General features: G+C 42.0%; 1 protein-coding gene across 3 annotated transcripts in view; it reads left to right on the forward strand.

Moving 5' to 3' along the window:
- abr (ABR activator of RhoGEF and GTPase) overlaps positions 1-18,023 on the forward strand; it is a 119,201-nt gene that overhangs the window by 40,073 nt on the left and 61,105 nt on the right. For 2 of the 3 annotated variants that reach the window (XM_085288598.1, XM_085288600.1), the window contains exons 2-4: positions 4,144-4,316; positions 13,719-13,817; positions 15,579-15,764. In XM_085288598.1, the coding sequence (XP_085144724.1) occupies positions 4,144-4,316; positions 13,719-13,817; positions 15,579-15,764 (458 nt within the window). Of the gene's footprint in view, positions 1-26; positions 125-4,143; positions 4,317-13,718; positions 13,818-15,578; positions 15,765-18,023 lie in introns of those variants that run through there. The other variant, XM_085288599.1, reaches the window with a different exon arrangement.

Below are 18,023 nucleotides of genomic sequence, written 5' to 3' on the forward strand. Positions count from 1 at the left end.
CCTGCGACATGGATAAAGTTAACTGAAAGGGATTTTTTTTTCTCTAGTCAGGCAACACTTATGGCTTTCTTCTTTGAGGCAGTGTGTGCTGTTCGTTCTCTCTTCTCCAGTGATGGCGAGTTAGGTGAGAATTTGAGTGTGCTCTTTACTCTGTGTGTAAAAATGTGGAAATGTTTACACCCACATACATGTTCTCTGCAGCGGTGTGGCGGTGTGTTGGGCTGATTTCTAACTCTGCTCTTTCTCCCCTACAGTCCTTGACCCCAAAGCTACCTCCTATTTAATCACATGACATTTAGAGTTTGTCCCCATTTTAATCCTCTAAAATATTGGTGCATGCACGTGTGGGGACCTCCCTATTGAGCAGTTAAAAACAGGTTAGGGCTGATGAATCCTCTTTACTGAAAAATTGCTTTTCGTGTGTTTGTTTACCATGCACGGGGATTATCAGGATGCATTAGCTGACTGAGGTAGCCCACATGTTAGATTTTCAGAGTGTGTGCAGATAATCATGTGCACGTGCGGACCTGCTTCTGATTCGCGCACATTCAAACATTGTGAGCAGCGTTTCCAGCACCAGCTCCAGATTCTTGGACATCATCATCTGGGCAAATTAAACTTACATTTAAGTCAGAATATTATTTGCATTTACACTGTGTGCTATCTTTGCTTTACACTGTTTCCCTTTGTGCTGTAATCTACAGCTTTCAGAGAAATTCCCCCACGTTAGTCACGACGTACTGTGATCAGCACTGGCTGTGCGAGACATGTTACGATGAAGGACCTGTATTGTGAACTTTGCAGTATACAAACAGTTATATGAATATTCAAATCAGAAAACAACGACTGTAAATATCATGGTGTGATAAAAGTCTGTCTGTCTTCTGTACAGATATGGAAATGTAGCTTTGGCAGTTTAGAGTAAGAACTCTGTAAACTGTAGAAATGACTTATACTGAATGTTTGTCTAATGGTAAATTTGAACTTCCTATGTGGAAGTAATGATTAAATCTTCTTTTTTCAGTTTAGTTCATTGTCTTTTACTTTGTTTGTCTGTGTTCATTTTGGCAAAAGGTTGTCATGGAGACAACTTCTATCTACCACAAAGGTATTTTTAGGTAATTTGGCAAGTGTTTATATTTCTCAATGTGGACAGATTTTACCAAAGTAACAGCACTGCGATAATGAAAGATACAGGTATACATGGCTAGCATGAGAACACTAGGTGTGGTGCGGTGACTCATTAGCTTTGTGGTTTGTGTGCTCTCATTGCAGCTGGTGCTCTAGTAGTTATCAGTGTGTCCAGCATGTCCCCACAGGGCTAACTTATGGTCAGTGTCACCACTGACGTGGTGTTTTCTGCTAACGTATGGCTGTGCACAACCTTTATTTATGTTTCCTTAATGTCCTCAATTATGTGTATTGCATCTTGGTCTGATCTCAGCAGTGAAAGGCAAAGCAACAGCAGCGAAGCGCAAGAGACGTGTTCACAATAGCCTTTTCTTTTCTTTCTGTGTTCTGCATTAATGTGGCTAATCACAGATAACGAGTACAAATATTGACCACTCACAGTGAATTGCTCTGAGTGATTCACACAAACACCAGTTGGTTCTAATGGCACACATTAGCTTAGCGCACGTCGTGTTCACCATTATCAGATAAACAAATGTGTGTCAGCTCAGGCAACTGTAAGTAAGCACAGAAGTGCACGGAGCCAAACGGAGCAGAGTTGACTGTGAGCCCACTGGCTGTGCTTTGTCTCCACTGCTCCAGCTCTGCTCTCTCTAATCGACTGGCTCTCTGCTTGGCACAGCCGGGAATATATTTGTGAATGGTTACTTCTGCATGTTGATGTTTCTGCAAATAGACGTGAGTCACGGGCAACTTCTTTTTAAAAAGAGGAGGAAACCTCTGTGCTTGTCTAGACTCAAGTATTTTTGTTGAGTTATCCATCCGTCCTTCCAACTCGCAGTTAAGCTTCAAAACACCAGCCGTAAGCTGGGAGGAAATTTGAGGATTTGCACATTGTTGAGTGCTTTAGCACTGGCTAAGTGTCTTGGGAGTTCCCTGTATTTTTTTTTCTTACATACACTCACGCAATTTAAGCAGATTAGCGAAAACGAGCCGGACAGCAGGCCAGAAGGTGTTCAGAGGAGTCGGAGAGAGAGAAGAGATGGAAAGACTGAGAAAAGAAAACCGAATGCATGCACAGGTGCATATTGGAAGAGCCGATCTTTTCTATGGCACGATCACAGCGCAGTTGGAGTTGGACAAATGAGTTTACATCAGTGTTTTTAACTGCCTTCTTCACACTAATCACCATAATGCACTCTTGTCATCTAGCAGCACTTCGCATAATCAGTACTTGCTTCACTGAGTCAGCAAAGACCCACGTGCACCATTTACAAGCAACCCATATGGTAACTGTGACTCTCCATGGTCCACACACAAGCTAACAGATGGGTGGGGAGGGATTGGGAGTTGATTGACATGTCCAGTGATAGTGTGCATGTGTTCCCAGTGGGGATAGATCCCTGCTTTTATTTTTCAATTAGTTCTTGTCCAAAACTTGTTAGAGTTTTCTATCCTTTACGCACTGGTACAAACACACACATGCCCTCTCAAGCACATGAACACAGTAATAATCAAATGTTGTTGTCTTCTCACTGCACATTATATGTAGGCAGACAGGGACAGCTTCACAAGCTACAAGCTACAAGCTTCCTCCTCCTATTCCGAGTTCCTTAAAGATGCTTCACTGTATCAGAAAGCTAAATAGAACAACATCCTGGAAAATGTAACTCGATAATTACTTGCCTCTCTTTTAGTTTTGCATATGTGTCGTACTTTGTAGTTTATCATCCACAGCAACAGTCCACATCTCTCTTTTCTTCTACAGGATCTGACACTGGCTTTTTATATCTCCTCCTTTTTGTTATTCCACTGTTTTCTTGACCAGTGCTCCTTTGAAGGCAGGACAGGAGTCATTTCAGTGTCATTGTCGTTTCTTTCTACTGGAGCTGTCACTGCTACTCGGGCCTGAACACGAGCGTTGTCACAGGACATGGTTTTTGACCTCAATACTCCCACAATATGAAATAAGACTGCAGTATCACAAATACAAGAATGAAACTAGCAAACCAAAATAGAATTATAATCTAATCACAGATGGTTAGTCAAAAATGCATTAGCATCTATAATAGTAGTTGTTTTTATTTTTTAATTTATTAACCTTGGCTTGTTTGAATATTTCTTCTTCTTCTTTTTCATTACATTTATAAGATGAATCTATATATTGCTCTTGAAATGTATTTATTAAATTGCCGTGCTGGTTGGAAAAACGACTCTCCTGACCTGATCCACAGGTCGTTGTCATTGTGGCGTTTCAAACAAGTGTTGGCAACAGTGAAGCTGCAGTGCAAAAACACTTAATTAAAATAATTAGATGGCTAATATGGGTTGAGAATAACTTGGCTCTGGCTTTTAAAATGTAAACCATAGTTTTTTATGTCTCTGCCCTGGTGACACTCATGGCCAGGGGCAATTTGTTTTTGGGTTTCCTGGAAATCTTGAGTGGATTTGTCTAAATCTGGGACAAAGACTCACTTGCACACAATAATGTACTCATTAGATTTTGGGAGTCAAAGTTGAAGATCTATTAAAACAACAAAATGTCTGTTTAATGGCAGTACAAAGAGGGTTATACTGTACATACACGACAACCTAAATATGGTCAGATGTGTACCAGACCACCTCAGCAAGTGCTTTGAATAATTTGATCAATGATGATCTTTAATGTTTCTTGCACTAAATACACCATAACTTAAGAATTCATACAGTAATTATGACAACATTTTATAACAATATCTTGCCAAATAAAATATGAATGTTGACTTTTTACATTCATAGGGTAACACAGTGGTCAGCTTCACCCACACATCATGTTTTGGAAAAGCTTTCTTCTGGCATTTATTCATATAACCCCTCAACTCAAGGTTATGTAGCAGAATGGAGAACTTAATGCTGTATTGAGGAAGTGTTGGGCTGTTCCAAGTGGTGATGAAAACAGTGGAATGATTGCTTTGTTCTTTGGGGTGATTTGCTGATCAGTATATTTGTCTTTTTCTGTGTCCTGTCCTCCAGACTTTAACTATAACACAGATGGATACGAGGGGGACGCAGGAGAGGACGGCAAGTCCCAGGATGGCTCAGAAACGCTGCCCTTTATAGATGAATCGCCCACCATGTCACCCCAGCTCTGCGCGCCCCAAGGGCCAGATGGAGAAACAGTGTTGCCCACACCTCTGCTGGCTGGGGTAAGAACCACACACACACACACACACACACACACACACACACACACACACACACACACACACTTATTTATTTTAGATTAAAATAGATCAGCCATGATTTGATTATCAAATGTACTTGTTTACGGTGTTGGTGTTGTTTACTTGTTGTTTGCTGCTGTAACTGGCAGCACAGGGTTGCTGGGAAGTCCAAAGTTATCAATAATCGACTTTTCTATCTAGATTTTGAGATGAAATCACAAACAAGTAAAAAAATCTGGCCAGAGCCACAGTAGCTGTCCTGAAGTGACTCGCCCAGCAGTGTGGTACACAGTCTGGCTTTGCAGAGCACTTTGCAGTGTAAGGAGTGTAAAGAGGATTGGCGATACAATCTTTGTTAATAATGCCAAGAGAAATTTGCTCAGTTCATGTTCAGAGTTCAGCATAACTGACATAAACCTGGTGAGGACTGCTACAATATAGTATCAGAATGAAGCACTGCAAGCCTGGCACAGGAAAACGGTGATCCTGATGAATATCCGAGGAGAGAGTTTCTGAAGACTGAAAGTGTTAATGCAACCAAACAGTTGTCAGAAGAATGACACAAAATCTCTCCAGGAATGTGTGTAACACAGGTTTCCACAGTGCAGAGGAGGCTGCCAAATTAAAAATAAAAGCCTTGCATGTCGGTATTTATAGATGATCAATTCCTATTGTGGAGTCTATTAAGTGATTTAACTTTACAGGAGAACAATTGTTGTGCAACTAGGAAGTAATATTTGAGAATTCATCCAATTTTAGTAATTGAAATTATTGACAGAAGGGAGCAGTTAGGGCATGTCGTGGTGGTTAGTACTGTTACCTCACGGCACAAAGGTTTTTAGTGCTCCCGTGTCTGCACACACATCCATGGGTTAGCTAAACTGGCCATATGTGTGAATGTGAGCATGAATGGTTGTCTGTCTCTGTGACAGACTAGCGACTTGTCCAGGATGTACCCTGCCTCTTGCCCAGTGACAGCTGGGATGATGACCTGTGAGGGGTGATGGTGTAGGCTCCAGCTGCCCTACAACCCTGAATTTGATACGTGGAAGAAAATGAATGGACTAGCATGGTTTTGGATAAATATTAAAAATAAAATGTTGAAGAAAAGATCATTCACCACACGGCCCAGTAAACATAACTGGGTATATAAAAATATTGGACACAGTTTAAATGAAGTGTTCATTTGTGGCTCTTGCATTCTGAACTGTAAGATAATATGAGGTTTTCAGCCATTCAGCCAGGTTTTTCTCTTGGTATTAATGGTTGGAGTTTCACCCGAAACAATTATACTTTAAGACGTGAGCTGCCAGTTCTCTTTCTAATATTAGCCACAGATATTGACCCAGTGTACATTTTGCCACAGGAGCTCCCTGAAGCGCACTTCAGGATGTGTATTCACATCAGTTGGAAATGACCACTGACCCAGATGGGGTACGACAGCAACCGTCTGCTAGCTTGAATATAAATGGAATACACTGGAGTGCTGTTTGGCAGCACTTCAGTGTATTCTATACTCGAAGCAGAGTCTGGGGAGGAGGGGGACGACTCGGCGGTGAAGCCACTGATATAGTTAGACAGGCATTTGGGTTGGGTCAGATTTTCCCTCAGTTCACGAAGGCTCTAGATGCTGTAGGGCCGTCCTGGCTGACACATCTCTGCAATGTATGCGTGGACTAGTTCCGGGTGGGTGGGAAGCTGACCAAGGGCTGTCTTTTAACACTAGTTCTGTTGATGGTGTTTATAGACAGAATATCTAGCCAGAGGTGGAGGGTCTCTTCTGTGATGGCCTCAGGATTTCACATTTACTGTTTGCAAAGGATCTGGGACAAGTTACTGTCCCAGGTGGAGGAGTTTAAGTATCTTGGGGTTTTGTTCATGAGTAAGGGGAGAGTGGAACATGAGATTGACTGATGGATTGGGCTGGTGTCCACTGCGATGTGGTCACTGTACCAGTCTGCTGTGGTAAAGACGGAGCTGAGCATGAAAGTGAAGCTGTCGATTTACTGGTCAATCTACGTTCCTGCCCTCGCCTGTGGTCATGATCTCTAAGTAGTGACTGAAAGAATGAGGTCTTGGATACAAGCAGCAGAAATGAGATTCCTGTTTCCCAGTTGAGGCAGGTCGGGCATCTAGGAAGCCTTCTAGACCAGCGGTCCCCAACCCCCGGGCCTTGGACCGGTACCGGTCCGTGAGTCGTTTGGTACCGGGCCGTGAGAGTTGAGGCTCAGGTGTGAAATGTATAGTTTTCAGGGTTTTTATCGGTTTTCAGCGTTATTTTGTTATCGTTTTTATCGTTAACTCGGTTTTCCTGGGTCTTTTCACGTGCGTTATGAATAAATCTTATTTTTTTCGGTACCGGTACTAGTTTTATTTTGTTGTATTTATCCGCGACACATTAAAGGCCGGTCCGTGAGAATAATGTCGGGCATAAACCGGTCCGTGGCGCAAAAACGGTTGGGGACCGCTGTTCTAGACTCCTCCTAGGCGAGGTATTCTGTGCATACCTCACCTAGGAAAGAGGAGGCCCTGGCCAAGACAAAGGACTCACTGGTGAGATTGTGTCTCTTGGCTGGCTTAGAAATTCTCAGTGTCTCTCCCCCCCCCCGACTGAGCTGGCGGAGGTGGTGGGGGTGAGGGAAGTCTAAGCAATCTGTTGAAAATTTTTCCTGTTTACCTACAGTGTATAATTTGGAACAGGAATGCTGTAGCTGACAGTCTTTCCTGTGTTTTTTTTTTTTCCAAATTATCTGCTGCTGGAAATATGAAACACTTGGTGTTTTCAGTGGATTTTCACACTTAAGTCTGACAAATCGCTCAGAACAGCTGATGTGAACGCTCTCCTGATGCTTTCAGAATTCAGAATATTTTCTGAATGTGTTCATCGTCATGTTTCAGGGCTTGTAGTCCCGTCACACTCCCCCCCCCTTTTATGCCTCCTGGCTATGTGTGTTTGGATGACTGTCACTCGGTGCCCACTTAAAAGAATGTGACTGTGTGAAGGGGCGTAGCCCACGGAGGCTCAGCGGGAGCCGAGTTGACCCTGACCTGAACTGACCTTCTCACAGACACAGAGAAAAAAAAAAGCTGGTAGGATTTCATTCACATGTCAGCAGCCTTTTTATCCACTGAAAAACAAAATACTCAATGACAACAGCATTGCTTTACATCTTTAGATCAATATGTTGTTTTTAAATTCATACAGAACACAAATGATCGTATATTCTTTCTGTATTAATGTATAAATTACCACAGCCGGATTGTCTCGACCTTCCACTCGCTTTACCGTCCCCTTTGAAGTCTGCCTGCTCTGTCTTACATTCGATCCAAGCAATATCACTGCACTATCCATGCATGAACACAGTATTGTAAATAAACAGTGGTCTTGTTAGGCTTCAATGGAGCTGATTGATGAATTATTCAGCTGTATTAATTGTGAGTGACTCTGAGCTAGGGCAGCTCATGTAAATGAAGATGTGTCTCCATCTAGTGGCTAGCTGGGATAAGAACAGAAAAATGGTTTGAGTGTTTAAAATATAAGAAATAGGAAATGAATTGTTCATAGTGCTGGTACATTAATGATTTCAGCCACAGAGGATCCTCAGTAAGATACTGTTGTTTTCTTTTTAGTTCTTCCCTGATCATCGTCTCTGCTAGGATGAGATTACTCAGCGTAGACAAGCTCAGCTGTTTTCTGTGTACAGTTGTATGTTAAAGTTTTGTATAAAGTAGCTTTTCAGTGATGAGTTATGATCAGCTTATTATTATTATTATTAATAATAATAATAATAATAATCAGAGGACTTAATTCGTTTTTCTATGGTGATGTGCAAAATTCTTGAGCAATCCTTGTTTCCTTATGTTTTTCTCCATTGCTTGCTTCTTGACGGGTTTTTTTAACTTGTGAATCATTCAAGCATAAATACAACACTTATTCACCGAATGAGTTAGTAGTGACAAAGAGCCAGGTTTAAATTGTATCTTTACTTAATAGCCTGTGGCAGAAACACATCAATTGTTCCCATTTCTTTAGTTGAATCTGTGAAATTGGCAAAGGCAGCATAGTTTGCAGTGTCCCTAAAATAAAATTGAGGAAACTTGACAAGCGGCGGAACAAAGAAGACGTGGCAGACCTAAAACCATATTTGTAGGAGAGGAACAGTAACTGAAAGTCATGTTCTTAAGAAACAGGAAAAAATCAAGCAGTGGCAAAGGCCTGACACAGGACCTGAGAGATGAATGCAGTCCTTCAGTTGATCCATCTACTGTTTATTGAAGCCTCATCAGAAGTAATGGAGGATGTCGACAAGCTGTTGTTAAGGAAGGGAAATTAAGGATGGTTTAATTTATGCCACATTACGCAAGAACAAATCAATAACAACAGGTCGTTTTGAGTGATGAATCCAAATTGAAATCATTGTTTATATGCACAGTGGAGGTCAGGAGTGTCTGCAGCCATCTTTAAAACATTTTTTATTTCACATCTGTGTATTCACACTTTTCAGCACCTGAATGAATTTGAGGAGCTGCTGTGAAAGCTTACTTGTTAAGAAGTCACTTGTGATGCTGCTGCTGCTAAAAGATTTTGTGGCTCTTATCACACACCGCTGTGCAGCCGTGTTCTCTTTCCGCTGAGTTTGCAGAGACCTTTCATCTGCTAAAGTGAGAGGGCTGACGGCTCCATGTGTTCAACACGACTAAAGTTAAATACTGAACTTAAATATTTTTTTTGTTTTATTTTTTTTTGTATTACGCTCTAAAATCATACTTTTCCTTCAGAAGACAAGATCAGGACAGATTGTGCTTTGACCTCGAAATAAATACAAATATACATTAAGGAGGAGGTTCATAGAGCAGTTGGGGGTGTCCCTTCCTCTAAAATGACAAGTCAAGGTCAGGAACGGGGTGAAAGGGCATGGGAAGTGAATTGTATTCATTCATAAATATGCAGCAACTTAAACTTGGATGTTTGCGTGCAGATTACTTATATTTTTGGTTTCATTTTATTTCCAGTAACCACAGTTATTGATTTTCTGTCTTTGTCTTGCTGCACACGTTTTTTTTCCTTCTTTTTTTAGTGTATCATTTCTGTGCTTTGCCTTTGAAGCTGCTATAACTGTGTGCCCAGCGATCTATGTGACCTGTAATTGGAATCAGCCTCGCTTGCAGCACATTAGCTGGCCCTGGCTCAACGTCCAAGGCTTTCAGCAGATCAATAAAGAGACAATGGACAGAAAGAAAGGGAGAGAAATCAACCCTGTAGCGTGCGCTGATGAGAGTGAGAGAGCGAGACTGTTTGTGTGATGAGGAAGTGGCTTTTTGCCCCGAAGAGAACGGAAGAAAGAAATAAGGGACAAGAGAAGACTGACTTTCCCAGCGTAGCCCTAACAGAAAGAGACTGTAGCCATCAAGGAAGTGGCTGGATAGCATTTGTGGGGAGGGGAGGGGCGGCTGTAGAGGGAGGGCAGACCTCATCGACTGAGGTGGAACAGTGGCCACACACACACAAAGACAGACACACACACACACATATATAGAGCACACACAAACACCAGGAAGCCCAGCAGAGGAAGGGGGTGGGGTTGAGTAGGCGGGGTCCTCTCTCTTTCTGTCTTTCGGTGTCCAGACGACTTGATCTAAAGGGAAAACACTGATGTGTCCAGGCAGGCCCCGTAGAAGGAGATAGGAGGCAGAAAAGAGGAGAGAAGGAGGTGAAAGAAAGGAAAGGAAAGACAGAACCATGGAGGACGAAGAGGAGGAGGTGCTGTGCTATTTGGACAGGGTTCTGGAGGAGGAGGAGGAGGAGTCTGAATATGGAGATGGGGAGCTGGAGCCCATCACTACGACACATAGGCAGTTCAAGGTGAGGCATGAGCTGGAGAGGAGCTGGATGCAGAGGAAAAAGAGCGCGCGCAGACACACATACAAACACACACACGAACATACACATGCGTACACACTTTTGCAATACTGCCTTTCAAAATGGAAAATCCCAGTCAGTGTATTGGTGGCGTGACGTGTGCTTCTTCTCAGAGCCATCTGTGCTGCAAAAGTGTGTGTGTGTGTGTGTAAGAGTGTGAGAGTGACAGCCATTGGTGTGTCAGCATGGCCCGATGAGGCAGTGACTCTGCAGCGCATGTCTGTGCACGGTGCTGCTGCTTTTTAAAGCCGGCCGCTTTCTGTTTCTCATGCTAACTTCTGTGTTTGTGCGCCTCTGTGTGTACTCCTCCCTGCAGATGAACTGATAAAAAGCAGAGCTACTTTAAACTTTCTCTGCCCATTCAAGATATCAGCTCTTTTATCAGAGGGCAAAGGGCAACGCAGGAAAGCACGCAGTGTTTGTCTGTGTGAAAAGCCTAGTTGTGACTCACAGAGCAGGTTGCTGTGGGAAAAAAAAAATCACCTCATGGATTCCTCGTCTTGCCCTCTCGCCACACAGTAGCTCTTTGTACACAGCAGAGGGAAAATATTCCTTTTTCCTGTCCTTTTTTTTTTTCCGTTGAGTTATCACTTATTTGTTACTTAAAAAAATGAACTGAATATTTCTGCAACGTTTTGGTTAGTCAAAAGGACAGGACACCTTTTGTAGGTTATGATGTCATATTTTAGACCTCAGCTATTCTGAGATATCATTTTAATAAGAACGCAGTGACTGGAGACACTCTCGGTGTTTAAAATAAATATTGACCAGCAGTAATTCACATCACATCAAAGATTTTTCTCCTAGTTTCAAGTGTGTCTCATTTCTGGCTTTAGTTTTGAGCTTTAGGTTCTTTTAAAAGAATACGAGCAAAGAGAAAGGCTCAGAGGATTAAACTAAACAGATTTCTGGCCACGTGCTGCATTAATCTCTCATATTAACGTAAATGCAAGTAAGTGTCAGTAAGGACTTCCCTGACAGTTTATTTAACCAACAGAAAATGATCAATAGAAATCATCCCTGCCTCTCGGACTGATTTACTTTACACTGTCACGGTTAGCTGAGGAAAAACTGCCAATGTGTGACAGGCCTCAAAATAGGCCCTTTGCAGTCATCACATCGCAAGTGTTTGTTATCTTTATAGTCTTCAGCATTCGTAATAAAGCAGCACGTGTAAACGGCATATACTATAACACATACGGTAAATACTGAACCTTGATGTGCAGTATAATTTCCTACCTTAGGGATAACATCAGTGTTGGAATGTGCATGTCAGCCATGATTGGGTTAAATGATGAGGTCATGCCTCCTTCCTCATCTGGGCAGTCCTGGAGTGCTGATATCATTATAAGGACTTGGTGGAATTAATAATTAATCTCTGCTCTCACAGCTGTTCTTTGGCCTTCTTTAAGGCACACATGTCGTATTTAAATGCCAATTTCTGGAGTTTATCGGTATTTATCTCTTCAGTAAGGGAAAAATGTCAATACAGCAGTATACCTAACCAGCTACACTGATAAGGTATGCAACACAATTCAATTCAATTTTATTTATATAGCGCCAAATTACAACAACAGTCGCCTCAAGGCGCTTTATATTGTAAGGTAGACCCTACAATAATACATACAGAGAAGAAACCCAACAATCATATGACCCCTCTATGAGCAAGCACTTTGGCGACAGTGGGAAGGAAAAACTCCCTTTTAACAGGAAGAAACCTCCAGAAGAACCAGGCTCATGGAGGTGCGGCCATCTGCTGCGACCTGTTGGGGTGAGAGAAGAAAGACAGGATGAAGGACATGCTGTGGAAGAAAGCGAGAGATTAATAACAAGTGTGATTCAGCAGAGAGGTCTATTAACACATGTTGAGTGAGAAAGGTGACTGAAATGGAAAAACTCAATGCATCATGGGAGTCCCCCAGCAGTCTACACCTATTGCATCGTAACTAAGGCAGGATTCAGGGTCACCTGATCCAGCCCTGACTATATGCTTTAGCAAAAAGGAAAGTTTTAAGCCTAATCTTGAAAGTAGAGATAGTGTCTGTCTCCAAAATCCAAACTGGAAGCTGGTTCCACAGAAGAGGGGCCTGAAAACTGAAGGCTCTCCCTCCCATTCTACTTTTAAATACTCTAGGAACAACAAGTAAGCCTGCAGTGCGAGAGCGACGTGCTCTAATGGGGTGATATGCTACTAAAAGGTTATTAAGATAAGATACAATGCAATATACCTTAGATAACTTAAAAGTAAAGAAAAAATCTTTAAAAAACATATTTTTAAAGTGAATGGATTTATCTTAATTGTTGCTTCTAAATGAATGATTCTGTGTGAGTGTGAACAGTTGTCTGCCTCTGTGACAGTCCAGTGACAGACTGGCAACCTGTCCAGGGTGTACCCTGCCTCTCGCCCTGTGTTAGCTGGGATAGGCTTCAGCCCCCCCGCATGGGCTACCCTAATTTGTCTTAGTGGAAGAGAATTGCTGGATGGATGGCTGAATATGAAATTAACATACAAAACAGAGCATATGTCCATACGCTAATCAAACTTGTCGCATACTTTTGCGAGTCTGGCGTCACTAAAACCACTGCTGTTGTTATGCTGCTGGCTAACCATATGAAACTCATGAACACACACCCCCCCCCTTCTTTCTCATAGTACGTGTTCCGATCATTACTGGCGAACGCTGCTGAATTAAAGCAATTCGAAAGTGAAACTTTGAAACATTTTTCTGTTTGATACACCTGTGCACTCCACAGTCCAGTATACAAAACCATAATTCCTTTTCAAATATTTTTACTTCACCTACACAGATATTGTGACATTTTGATTGTCACGCAAGTATCATCTACCACAGAGTCACTGTATCACTATGCCATTGTTGTGTATTGCATTAGTATCAGGAGTAACTATACGATTCCCACTGGCCAAATCATAAAATGTGGAACAGGGCAGTCCTTTATGACGAAGGAACGGCCAAAAGTGAGAATAATGTGAAGAAAGATGAAGTCTTCTGTGATCATGTTGGAAGTCCCTCTTTTGAAACCTGGTAATTTTGCTCTAATTATGAGTTCCCACAAAATGTAAACAGTACACTATGAGTGTGCCTTGGTCTGTGTTTCTCAGACATCAATAGGATGTTGACTTCCCCGACGTTGACGTCAAAATGCAACAGTTGCCTGGAGTCATCACAAATAGTTTTACAGAGGAAATGAGGTACTTAGATGTTTTCATAAGATTTCTAATAGGTTGCGCATTCTTTTATGCTTACGACTGTTTGTATCAATCTTGTGTTTACCTGATGTGACTGTTCCACTGGCACCATTGCAGGAAATAGAGTCAGGGTGCTTTCATGTGCCGTTAGTCAGAAACGAGTCTCGATAACAGGATTTTTGGTGAATGTATGTGTTCTATATGTGTATGTAAGCGAATAAAAGCATATTACAGCCAGGTCTGTTTTATCCTGCAGGGAGACATCGAGAAAGGACTGGAGATGAAGAGACTGGTGCTGTCTGGATTCCTGGCCAGCGAGGAGATCTACATTAACCAGCTGGAGGCCCTGCTACTGGTGAGACACTCAGACAAAGACAGACAAGTAACAGAAACAATGTAACAAGGCTCATATAACCACGTGAACATTGGAGTGCTGCTGCTGCTGTAGGCATTGGTGTGAGCTGTGAGACTATCAGAACACTATTAGTGGTCGATGGCCACACTTAAAGCAGGACCACAGATGCTGCACTTTAATGCAACGCTAACCAACCACACTTCCTCATGCTAAGTCGCTATGTCTCACAACCTGCTGATCCGGCCGCATGTTCTACTTTGGCCAATATATAGTCAGATAGATGCTAAATTAAGATCTACAAATGCGCACAACAATTATTGTGGAAATTCACCAGGGCAAGACCCTCCCCCCCTCCACACACACACACACACGCACGCACGCACGCTTCAATTAGTCAGTAAGAACAAATGATTGCACTAACACTTGCTGAAATCTGGTCAGGCTCTCAGTTCCTTCCCTTTGAGCTCTTGGTGACAACACAACGACTCATCTCGCAGATCCACCAATAAAAAGTTTGTTCCTCTCCTCCTCCACTTCCTCAGTCATTCAGAGGCGGTCTAAAACAGGCACTGGGGCCGTTTGTTTTTATGTCTTTTTTTCCCATGTCTTTCAGCAGAATAATACACTTGCTCCAAACAGAATAGTCACACCTTACTCTCTGGCTGCATCCCTGGAAACCCGGTGTTTCAAAATACTGGATTCTTTCAACATCAGACAGTTTAATAAGCTGGTCCGATCCCCCCTGCTGCCAGGTTTCATACACTGGCTCTTCACATTCTGAGAGAAATGTTTCTTTATCTGGAAATGTATCATAATCATATTCCACGTCTTCAGGGTATTTGAAACAATAACATTATTCTGAACTTCTTGACTGGATTTTTCTTTTTTTTACTCTAAGAATATTTGGTAGAGTTTGTAAATGTAATGATTTTATTTATTTGTTTGTTTTTGTAAGACAACCAAGTAACAAGACGATCCCAATCAATGTGGATGATTATGGTGATAAATTTGGAACAGTCTAGGAAGTAATTATCTTCCTGTACTGTGTTGGTTCATTTACACTTACTGGGAAGTAGATCACAAGAGAGTCTCTCTTTCCTATTTTCTTGATATAAACATGGGTTCATTAAAAATGTTTAAACATCACCTCAGCTGCTCCAGCTGATTTGATATATGATGACTATTATTTTCCACCAAGGAGATGAAATTTAGGACCACTAGTCTCCAAATACTTTCTGGTTAAATCTAATGAGGAATTTTCAGCCGACTGCTTTTGCCGTCTTACATAGACTAGGACAGACATATTGACTGTCGGTGCTTTTAAAAATAATCCAACCTGTCTCATGTGCTTTAATACAGTAGGAGGGTGACTCATGATTAGCCCTAGAGAGCTGACGTAAAAAGCCTTTCTGTTTGCACTGTAATTCAGAGCCATCGTCCCCACGCACGCCCAACATGACCAGTCTACACATCACTGTGATTAACTGAGTTGGCCTGCAATCTGCCCGAGTACAAACAACACAAAGGAGAAGACTCACCCAGATGAAAAGAGGCTCAGATTACATACTTATCACAGAGTGACGCATTTAGACGTTCCCTTTCTGGCACTGGTCCTAATAGGTCCTTTTTGTTGGCCTGATCAGATGTTAGGGATGATTTTAACACATTTTCTGTGTTCATCAATCTCATACTTTATATATGACTAATTTAGGCTAGAGTTTTGGCAGCCCCCCTTATTACCTGAGTCTCCTGTCTCTCCAGCCCATGCGACCCCTGAAAGCAACAGCCACAACCTCTCAGCCTGTCCTGACCATCCAGCAGGTAGAGACCATCTTCTACAAAATCCAGGACATCTTCGAGATCCACAAAGAGTTCTACGACGCCCTCCTACCCAGCATCCAGCAGTGGGACGAGAAGGTCACCGTGGGACATTTGTTCCAGAAGCTGGTGAGTCTGATGTGGGTGACACAAATGACAGTGTGCGGATCTTTTATTTCGCTCTCCGTCATTTGCAGGGTACATGTAAATGGCTGTTAAACGGAGAATTGTCAGGCTTCTCACTGTTTGTACTTTGTGAATCACTTGTCTTAATTAGACTCAGTGTGCGTAAGTGACTGACGCGTGCCCCCGCGACTGTGGCCTGGGCACATTAGCAGAAAAGTTGCAGCTTCTGAACTATCACGCTGTCATACTTGCAGTGGATTAAACAGGTGCTTTCAGTACATAATGGAACAGCGGCACTGTAACGTGCATGTAAATGTGCCTGTGTGTGGAATTAGACGGTTTCCAGGCCTCGGCTCGTCACTAAGTTGGTTAGAGCGGTGTAATGTCAGATTTGCAGTGGATAATGTGATTTGAAGAGACGCATAACACCGCGTATGTACGTATGCTGGACAATGTTTTCTTGGTGGAATAAAATTAATCTGTATATAAGGTGTGAAAAGGCTGAGGCACCCGTCAGTAATTATTTAGTTGGGTGGACCAGTTTTAATGTTTTGGGAACACAAGCTGTGGAGTGGCTGGTGTCATTGAAATATACACCTGCACAGTTTGTACCGATCCTTCATTGTGAGTGTACAGACAGGTGGTAACACTGTGGTTTGTAATTTTCCTTGACTGGAAACTCTGCGAGAGCACCAACTGTCTTTAGAAAAGCGGGAGCAGAAAGCTTTAAGTTTATTTTAGCTGCTGGTAACAACAGGGCTTTGCTCTAAGGCTGGGAGCCTTGGACACAAGAAGTCAACAAAACCAAGTATATACTGGAGCTAGAGCTGGGCGATAGAACGATAACGATATGTATCGCGATATAACTTTTACTCGATAGAGAAATTAAGCTATCGCGATAGACCTCGCCGCTCTTGTCCTCTAAAAAAAAAAAAAAAAAAAAAAAAAAGATCAGCCAATCCAAATTAAGTAGCACAGAGCCGAACCAATCACAGCCGCAGCGTCACGTCGCGTGACTTGTAACGTACAGCACAAGTGCCAAGCCGCATGTGTGTTTGTTTGGGAAGCAGCCAGCGGGTAATGGAGGAAATGAGTGTGCCGACTAGAAAAATCAACCGAGCGTGACCGAAGAGAAAACAGATAATGGTTCCAACGCCGGAGAGATTGTCGAACGGAAGAGCCATAGAAGTTCCGTAGTGTGAAGGTATTTCGGCTATTTCAAGTCTGACAAAAAACAGAGTAGTGCACTGTAAATTGTGCCGAAAGCAAGTCTGGAAATACAATGAACTGGTGCATGCGTCACACTGTGCGCCACGTTATTGTTTCGGTGAAATGAATTTCTACAATACTGTTAATTCTACTCTCTGCAGTGTTTAAATGCTTACATATACACACAGTTACTGTCCCTCCACACATACGACTCGGTTCTGCTTCTATGCCCCAGCTTTGTTTACTTTTTCCCACCGAGGCTTCTAGACTTCTGATTGGCCAACATTTCTGCACGGTTAGGAATCTAGCGCCACCTGCTGCTTTGGCATGTTCATAGCAGCGTTTTCCTTCATTTCTGCCTTTATGTGTGGACGGGATTATTTTTTAAAACGAAAACGGAAAATCTCCGTTTTCAAAAATACCCGTGTACGTGTGGACGTAGCCTCAGTCTCTGACTGGAAGCGCTAATTCGTCATTCGGCTTTTGTCAGACTAAAGTAACTGTTAAAACTGTTTGAAAAGCTAAGCTATACAACAAGGAGAGATTGAGAATTTCCTTTTAGTTCTCAGTTTATTTGATATTGACAAAAGTTAGTCAGTTTTGTCTGTTCTTCTGTAAAACAAACTAAGATTTATTTTTAGAATTAATATTTTGTTTCTAAGTGGAATTGACAATTTAGTCTGTTTCGTTTGTTCTATTTTGAAACTTAAACGCTTTAGCGGCTGCCTTTTGTGTAGTTTGCAATATTTGCCTTTATTTATCTGAAAAAGTCTCATGTTCCTTAAGTACATCTACCCTGTTGAACTTATTATGGGAAATAAATAATATAATAAATAAATAAAAACAAGCTGCTGATTATTTCACATTTTACTTGTGAGCAACGGCACATTTAAATCTTACAAATATAGTTATTTGGCTTATATCGTGATAGATATCGTTATCGCCTGAAATGAAAAAAACATATCGTGATATGAAAAAATCTCATATCGCCCAGCTCTAACTGGAGCCTTCTTTTTAGTCCTGTTACTGTAATACGGCCTTATTTTAGACTGC

The sequence above is a fragment of the Mchenga conophoros genome, linkage group LG10 (genome assembly GCF_057382185.1).
Source record: "Mchenga conophoros isolate Kocher_MC1m ecotype Shallow Benthic linkage group LG10, M_conophoros_male_GT1.1, whole genome shotgun sequence".
Classification (NCBI taxonomy): Eukaryota; Metazoa; Chordata; class Actinopteri; order Cichliformes; family Cichlidae; genus Mchenga; species Mchenga conophoros.